The sequence below is a fragment of the Triticum urartu genome, chromosome 5 (genome assembly GCF_003073215.2).
Source record: "Triticum urartu cultivar G1812 chromosome 5, Tu2.1, whole genome shotgun sequence".
Lineage (NCBI taxonomy): Eukaryota > Viridiplantae > Streptophyta > Magnoliopsida > Poales > Poaceae > Triticum > Triticum urartu.
The window spans coordinates 370,084,956-370,094,180 of record NC_053026.1 but is presented as its reverse complement, the minus strand read 5'-3'; the positions used below and the strand labels follow the sequence as shown (position 1 = coordinate 370,094,180).

At 45.1% G+C, this 9,225-nt stretch overlaps 1 protein-coding gene across 1 annotated transcript; it reads left to right on the top strand.

Moving 5' to 3' along the window:
* The first annotated feature begins 1,918 nt into the window (after positions 1-1,918).
* On the top strand, positions 1,919-3,676 carry LOC125556022. Its single transcript, XM_048718823.1, has one exon. It carries the CDS (start codon positions 1,970-1,972, stop codon positions 3,386-3,388), a length of 1,419 nt encoding a protein of 472 aa, XP_048574780.1. The 5' UTR covers positions 1,919-1,969; the 3' UTR covers positions 3,389-3,676.
* The last annotated feature ends 5,549 nt before the right edge of the window (positions 3,677-9,225 follow it).

Here is a 9,225-nt window from a genome sequence, read left to right as displayed (position 1 = left end):
GAAGGCGTTACCAACGCATCAACCATTTGTTCTGGTGATGATAGTAGTTGTTTGATGGTTCGGGGACTTTGATGTAATTTTTGTTATTTTTAGAATGCTTTGTATTTTTATTAATTATTTAGCATACCTATGTCTTTTAGTAAATGTTAAGCTCTAGTTTCTTTCTATATTATTTATTTTTGATGTTCAGAGAAACAAATTCAAACAGATACAAATTATTACATTATTGAAATAGTTATTAGGCTGGATATTTTCTTCACTAACTTAGCTTGGCCCCGTACAAAATCCGGGCTGCACATCTATATCTATATCTATACATAATAATAAAGAAACTATTGCTTCTTGTGGTACGTCACAAAAATTGTCTCCAAAGTTGCAAAATATTACCGACCAATGCCACCTTAAGTGATAAAAAATGTTTCACATAGGGGAATCCTCCGACTGGGCTGGCGCATACAGTAGGGATCTTCTATACTACGCTCTACGCGGTGGGAAAAGACGCAGCATGCCCATTTGACCCAGCCCATGTCCTGATGGCCTGTTTTTAAAAATTTCGTTTTTATTTTTTTCTTTTCATTTTCATTTTTCTACTTTAAATAAGTTGGGACTTCAATTTTTTCAAAAATTCAAGAAAATGAGAATTCTAAAGTAAAATATTTAATAAATCATAAAATGTTTGTGGATTCAAAAAATGTATGTGATTCATAATAAAATGTTTGTTCATTAAGAAATGTTCTAAATTTTGAAAACCAATGTTCGGGACATAAAACAATGTTCATGATTTTTTTAAAGTTCATGTATTAAAAATGTTAATGAAATTAACAAAAAATTTCAATTCAAAATAATACATGAATGGAAAATATTTTAAAATTCAAAAATTGTTGCTGACTTAAAAAGTAGTTTATTCATTCATGAAATGTTCGCTGATTCAAAAGATGATCCTGCATTTCAAATATGTTTGTTAGATCGCATGAATTTTAAAAATTATTTCACCAATATCCAAAACAATGTTTGTCCATTCTAAAAATGTTCTCCGATTCAAGAAAATTGTTTACAAATGTTAACAAATTTTTTTATTTTTTTGCAAATAGTTAAATTTTTCATGAATTCAAAAAACGTTCTTGATTTTAGGAAATGTTCAAAAATATTAAAAGTGTTCATGAATTTGAGAAATGTTCACGAGTTTAAAAAAATGTTCATGATTTCACGAAATTGAGAGTGATAGTGTGTCTCGATAATGCAGGAAGATGTGATCATAGTCATTGAAGATTATGACTTTTTTTTCTACCGTTGCAATGCACAAGCCCTTTCACTATGTCTACTACTTAAAAAAAAACCTAAGGTTCCCATTTCAGATTTCTTTCCGTCACCCATTCGTTCAACCTTGCATGTATATATGATAATCAATCATCTTAATTTACTTACCTTCTAAATCAATTCCACTTCAATTTACTTACCGAATTTATAATAAAAATATAAAGTAATTCACGATCAATGAACATTTATTTACACAATCACATTAATATTGACAGGTAAATTATAAGTTTTTTTGAGGTAAAGGTAAATTATAAGTTAACGTACTATAACATATTATTTCACGTTGCAATGCATGGGCATTGTTTTATAGTAGAGATAAACATGTGATTCCGTTCGTACGGGCGGTGCAATCTTTGAATCCATTTCCTTCCTCACAAATTGTAATATCTTCCGTATACTAGTTTTCCGTGGGAGGCAAGTTGCCTTTCCCTCGAAAAGCAATGAAAATATACATGGATAGTTCCGTGGGAGACACGGAGACGCATATGCTCGAAATCGTGCCACTGGATCACTTTACAAGACTCATTCGTCATTTAGATATTTAATTTAACTCGTCAACAACACGTTTGGGCTTGCCACTGAATCAATTTATAAGACCCATTCATTCGTGTCGAACGAGAGGATCTATTCCCCTCGAGCGAGTTCGTCGTCGATGGCGACCAAGAGAGCGCGTCGCGGCCGCCGCCGGCGCGGCAACGGCAAGCCCAAGAGAGCGCCGAGGCGCGAGCCGCTCCCGCCAGGGCCAACGGGGTTGCATCACATCCCCGACCACCTCCTCGAGCTCGTCCTCCTGCACGTAGGCTCCTCCCTCGCCCTCCTCCGCGCCGCCTTCACCTGCAAGCGCTGGCGCCGCATCGTCTCGGCCGCCGCCTTCCTCGCCCGGTTCCGCTCCCTCCACGCGGCCCATATGCCAGGCCACTACCACGTCGTCGACCCCAGCTTCAAGGAGCCGCCGCCCGACGGGAGCAGCAACCATGTCTACGTGCCGGACCCCTCGACGGCCGACGCCATCGACAGACGCCGCCTCGCCCTCGACTTCCTCCCGGAAGGCGACCGCTCGTTGCCCTGGGAGCTCGGCGACAGCCGCGGGGGCCTCCTGCTGCTCTACCGGAGGAATATCGTCTGGCACCGGATGGCCTACAGAACGTGGTACTCGGAGCTCCACTTCTCCGACATGGTCGTCTGCGACCCGCTCACGCGGACGTACCAGACGATCCTCTGCTCGGACGAGGCTGGCTCCCGCCTGTTCCTCGGCGTGTTCCTGCTCGACGGCGTCGCCGTGGACGAGTCTGGTGGCGGCTTCATCGCCATGTCGAATTTTCGGGTGCTCGCCGTGGGCTACGAAAGCCATGATTTCGAGGATGGCCGCGGCACTCCCCGTGCCTCCGTGTTCTCCTCCGGCAGCGAGGGCGGCTGGCAGAGCGCGGCCGAGAACGTCGTCTCCATTCCAGAGTATGCCTCGATGAGCTTCGCAGGGCGCGCGCGTTCTTCACTCTACTGGCGGATGGAGCGTGAGGTCGTCGTGCTGGCTCTCGACGAGACCACCCTCGAGTTCTCGCTCGTCGAGTTCCCGTGTACCGTCGTGGGCATGCCGGATGAATCTTCAGCCTTCCGGGTCATCGGCGGCCACGACGGCGCGCTGCGCGTTGTCCGCGTGATGGTCAACAATGACCTCACGGTCTTTGCGCAGTTCCGGGGCAGCGGCGAGTGGGTGGCCGAGAAGCTCGTAAGGCTGCCGGAGGCGACCTGCGGGCAGCCGGGGCGCGAGGAGACGTACTTCCAGCGACCAGCCAAGATCGTCTCGGCTAGTACGAGGTACATCCTCGTGACACCGCAGGAGGAGACATGGATTGTCTCCGTCGACCTCGAGACGCTGGAGGTGGAGCGGGCGCATGAGAGGAACAGGTACGCCGGTGCGGCGTACCCGTTCGAGCTGCCATGGCCACCGGCCTTGCAGGCTTGCCGTGCGGCCGATCGCCGGTGCAGCAGGAGGGTATATGTGCCGCCGACGTTCGCCTACGAATTACTTGACGGTATTAGTAACGCGCCAACGTGCACGGGCACGTCATAGCGCGCCATACCGCCGTTTGTTCGTCGCACACCAACGTACTACATGTAGCGTGTTGATGATTACGCCCGGGGTGACGTGTGTACCGAACTACCGAAGCGGCGCAGAGCGTGCTTCGCGTGGATGTCCGTCGCGCTGTAGCACATTCTACTAGCGGTGCGGAGACCTCACAGAACTCGTGGCTGACCTGAGTTTTTTTTTTGTTTTTTGTTTACGGATAAGAGTTGAGTTATTATAACAGTTTTGCTAAAGCACATCTAGATGTGCCATAAGTATTGCACATCTAAGTCATATGTCATCGATCTTACATTGAGATTCGTGTGAATATTTTTTTTCTTTTTTTTTCTTTTTCTCTTTATACTTGATTCACTCACTTAGATGTGCAATAACTAGAGCACATCTAGATGTGCCCTAGACACACCTTATTATAACTAACGGGTTTGCTAATTCTCATCTAAATGAGACACCTACAAACAACGAAGTTATCGAGTCCAACCTAGGGGCTAACCCAAGCCGCTGGGGTGTGTTCCCCTCACTCCCTTCCTTCCCCTCGTCGCTGCCTGTCCGCGCCGCCGAGCAAAGCCTAGTGGGTGTCGGCGGCAGTGGGGCCCATTCTCCTCCCCGCTTGTGGGGGCTCGGCCCGGGCGGGCATTCCCGAGCGGTTGTGCTCGGCGGTAGAGCTGCAAAGCAGCGGGCCGAGTGTGGAGGGCTGGACGAGGCGTGGTTCTAGCGAGGGTGTGCGTCGCCAGGCACTGATCAGGTCCTTCTGGATCTGGTCGCTGGCGACTGGTGCGGCGCGGCGGCGACTGCGAGGCTCGCTTGCTGGACGGGATGCTCTGCGGCAGCGAGGTGGTGGCCCTCGCAGTGGCGTGGGGGCTTGGTGGCGGTGGCTGCAGGTATCATTGCGGAGCGGGTTGGTGTCGGCGACGACTGGTTGCGTCCCCCGTCTGCTCGTCTGCGGGCAACTCGTGATGGTGCTTCGAGGGCCCCACTTAGGTAGGTGTCTGCGGTCGGCCATCGCTCATTGTCGTTGGACGGGCGACTGGGTGTGGACGCGTGCGGATCTGGCCGGAGCGATGTGGTAGGGTGGCACTGGGGTGTGCATGTGGGGAGACCGACGGGAGGGATGGGTGGCGCTGATGTAGGATCGAAAGTATGTCTAGAGGGGGGTGATTAGACTACTTGACCAAATAAAAATCTAGCATTTTCCCAAGTTTAGTTTCTGGCAGATTTTAGCAACTTTGGACAAGTCAAGCAATCTTAACACAATTCAAGCAAGCATGCAAAGAGTATATGAGCAGCAGAAAGTAAAGTATGTAACTTGTAAGAATGTAAAGGGAAGGGTTTGGAGGATTCAAACGCAATTGAAGACACGTATGTTTTTGCCGTGGTTCCGATAGGTGGTGCTATCGTACATCCACGTTGATGGAGACTTCAACCCACGAAGGGTAACGGTTGCGCGAATCCACGGAGGGCTCCACCCACGAAGGGTCCACGAAGAAGCAATATCCCACCATGGCCATCGCCCATGAAGGACTTGCCTCACTAGCGGTAGATCTTCACGAAGTAGGCGATCTCCTTGCCCTTACAAACTCCTTGGTTCAACTCCACAATCTTGTCGGAGGCTCCCAAGTGACACCTAGCCAATCTAGGAGACACTACTCTCCAAGAAGTAACAAATGGTGTGTTGATGATGAACTCCTTGCTCTTGTGCTTCAAATGATAGTCTCCCCAACACTCAACTCTCTCTCACAGGATTCTGATTTGGTGAAAAGAAGATTTGAGTGGAAAGCAGCTTGGGGAAGGCTAGAGATCAAGATTCATATGGTAGGAATGGAATATCCTGGTCTCAACACAAGTGTAGGTGGTTCTCTCTCAGAAAAAGTAAGTTGGAAGTGTAGGTTTGTTCTGATGGCTCTCTCCACGAATAAAGAGGAGGTGGAGGGGTATTTATAGCCTCCACACAAAATCTAACTGTTACACATAACTTCCCAAACTCGGTGGGACCGAATGGTTAAACTCGGTCTGACCGATTTGGCAAAGCTAGTGACCGTTAGGGTTTTTGGTGGGACCGACATGCAACTCGGTAGGACCGATATGATTAGGGTTAGGGCATAACGTAATCTCGGTGAGACCGATTACACAAACTCGGTGCGACCGATTTTGGTAATAAGCTAACCAGGAAGTTGGCCAGGTAAACTCGATGGGACCAATCGCTCATTTCGGTGAGACCGAAACGTTACGAAGGAAAAATAGAGAGTTTACATTGCAATTTTGGTGGGACCGATCGCTCATCTCGGTGAGACCAAAACGTTACGAAGGGAAACAGAGAGATTACAATCCCATCTCGGTGAGACCGATATCCCTATCGGTGAGACCGATTTGCCTAGGGTTTGTGGCAGTGGCTAAGCCATTTGAAACTCGGTGGCGCCGGATATGAAGAATCAGTGGAGCCGAGTTTGACTTTTGGTTTAGGTCATATGTGGATGTGAGAAAGTAGTTGAGGGTTTTGGAGCATATCACTAAGCGTTTTGAGCAAGAACATCATTAAGCAACACCTCATCCCTCATTGATAGTATTGGTTTTTCTATAGACTCAATGTGATCTTGGATCACTAAAATAGAAAATGTAGAGTCTTGAGCTTTGAGCTTGAGCCAATCCTTTGTCCTTAGCATTTTGAGGGGTCCAATTTTCTCATCCATGCCATGCCAATCATTGAGCTTTCCTGAGATATTAATCTTGAAATAGCATTAGCTCAATGAGCTATATGTTGTTAGGAATTACCAAAACCACCTAGGGATAGTTGCACTTTCAAGCACCTCCTCTCCTACACTCCTCCTCCTCCATAGTGCTTGGCGAAGCCCTGCGAGAACCACGAGCTCCATCACCACCACGCCGTCGTGCTGCTGTTGGACTCTCTTCCTCAACCTCTCCCTCCTCCTTGCTGGATCAAGGCGTGGGAGACGTCTCCGTTCCGTACGTGTGTTGAACGCGGAGGTGCCGTCCGTTCGGCGCTAGGATCATCGGTGATTTGGATCACGACGAGTACGACTCCATCAACCCCGTTCACTTGAACGCTTCCGCTTAGCAATCTACAAGGGTATGTAGATGCACTCTCCTTCCCCTCGTTGCTAGATTACTCCATAGATTGATCTTGGTGATGCGTAGAAAATTTTAAATTTCTGCTACGTTACCCAACAGAAGAAACATATGATCTTGATCCATCACTATTGAAGAAACTCATGGTCTTGATAACCCGAACAGGTAGTAAAGGTAAATTCTCTCTATAGATATGATAAAGCTGAAATCCCATTTACTAAGTTTGCTAGCCCATGCTTAGATGAGTTTGATAAATTTATGGCTAAGCAAGAAGACTTTAATGCTTATTTTGGTAGACAATTGAAATACAATTCAAATATGCTTGAACACTTGGGTGATTATATGGCTAATGTTAAAGGTGAACTTAAACTTATTAGTAAACATGCTTCTATGGTTACCACTCAAGTAGAACAAGTACTTAAAGCTCAAAATGATTTGCTCAATGAATTGAATAGTAAAGATAATGATAATGTTGTTAGAGTGGCTACTAGAACTGGTAGAATGACTCAGGAACCTTTGTATCCTGAAGGCCACCCTAAGAGAATTGAGCAAGATTCTCAGAGAAATAATATAGATGCACCTAGTCCTTCTAAAAGGAAGAAAAAGAAAAATGATAGGACTTTGCATGCTTCTAGTGAACTATTATTGAAACACCTGAGAATCCAAATGATATTTCTATTTCTGATGCTGAAACTCAATCTGGTAATGAACCTGAAACTAGTGGTAATGTTAATGATAATGTTCATAATGATGCTCAACCTAGTAATGATAATGACATAGAAATTGAACCTGCTTGATCTTGATAACCCACAATCAAAGAATCAACGTTATGATAAAGAAAGACTTTGTTGCTAGGAAACATGGTAAAGAAAGAGAACCATGGGTTCAGAAACCCATGCCTTTTCCTCCCAAACCATCCAAGAAAAAGGATGATGAGGATTTTGAGCGCTTTGCTGAAATGATTAGACCTATCTTTTTGCGTATGCGATTAACTGATATGCTCAAAACCAATCCTTATGCTAAGTACATGAAAGATATTATTACAAATAAAAGAAAGATACCGGAAGCTGAAATTTCCACCATGCTTGCTAATTATACTTTTAAGGGTGGAATACCAAAGAAACTTGGAGATCCAGGTGACCAACTATACCATGCTCCATTAAAAGAAACTATGTTAAAACTGCTTTATGTGATCTTGGAGCCGGTGTTAGTGTTATGCCTCTCTCTTTATATTCGTAGACTTGATTTGAATAAGTTGACACCTACTGAAATATCTTTGCAAATGGCTGATAAATCAACTACTATACCTGTCGGTATTTGTGAGGATGTGCCTGTTGTAGTTGCAAACGTTACTATTTTAACGAACTTTGTTATTCTTGATATTCCCGAGGACGATAGTATGTCTATTATTCTTGGAAGACCCTTTTTGAATACTGCAGGGGCTGTTATTGATTGCACTAAAGGCAATGTCACTTTTCATGTTAATGGTAATGAGCATACGGTACACTTTCCGAGGAAACAACCTCAAGTTCATAGTATCAACTCTATTGGAAAAATTCCATCGATTATATTTGGAGGTTTTGAATTTCCTCTTCCTACTGTCAAGAAGAAATATGATATTCTTATTATTGGGGATGTGCATATCCCCGTTGAGGTAACATAGTGTTATTCGAAATTTCTCCGGTTCCATGTTATTCAAATGAGTTCGTTAACAAGACTTGATCAACCTTGTTAGTGGATTCCTTTTGATGATCATGAGATGGATGAAACTAGAAGGCACAACCTTGTACCCCACTTTTACTTTCTGTTATTTATATTAAATAAAATAAAAATAAATATTTTTCTGTCTGTTATCTGATTATCCGTGCAATATAAAAATACCTCGAAAATAAAAGTTCTCCAAATGCCCTGAAATTTAAATATGATTTTTTCTAGAATATTTGAGAATATTTGGCACTGAGAACACAGCAGGGGGGTCAACCACCTGCCCACGAGGGTGGAGGGCGCGCCCCCTGCCTCGTGGGCCCATGGTGGCCCTCCTCCACTTATCCTTTCACCCATACACTCTTCTTCCTCCCACAAACACGAATAACCAGCTCAAACCCGAGTCCAAGCTCGTTTTGCTGCCATTTTCGATCTCCTTGCTCAAAGCACCTCTCACAAAACTGCTTGGGGAGATTGTTCCTTGGTATGTGACTCCTCCATTGGTCCAATTAGTTTTTGTTCTAGTGCTTTATTCATTGCAAATTTGTGCTTAGGTGACCCTGTTCTTGAGCTTGCATGTCAAATTTATATGGTCAAAAGTAGTTTTGATGCATGATATAGGCCCTAGGCACTTGTAGGAGTAGTTGCTATCAATATTATTGAGTTTGGTTTACTTTTATTTTGAAGTTACTAAAAATTTCAGAATTTTTCAGAAAATGATGAGGAGACTTTTGAGGGGCTCATCGAGCCAAAGCTCGAAGGAAAAGGCACCAAAGCCTAAGTATAATCTGCCTCGCACCGTGGAGGTTCGCGTGTGAATGGCCTTCCGATGATTTCTTGAGAGCAGTCGGGATTTATGAAGATTTTCATGAATTGGCTAAGAATGCAGGCCTCACCGCTTTCCTCCACATGACAGTCTAATTATCAGTGGGATCCGGAGATGATTCAGCCAGTGGCAATCGAGTCTTCTCTTCTTCATCTCATACGACCCCAACTACTTATTATGGATATCCGCCAGGCCAGCCGTGGCCATAGAC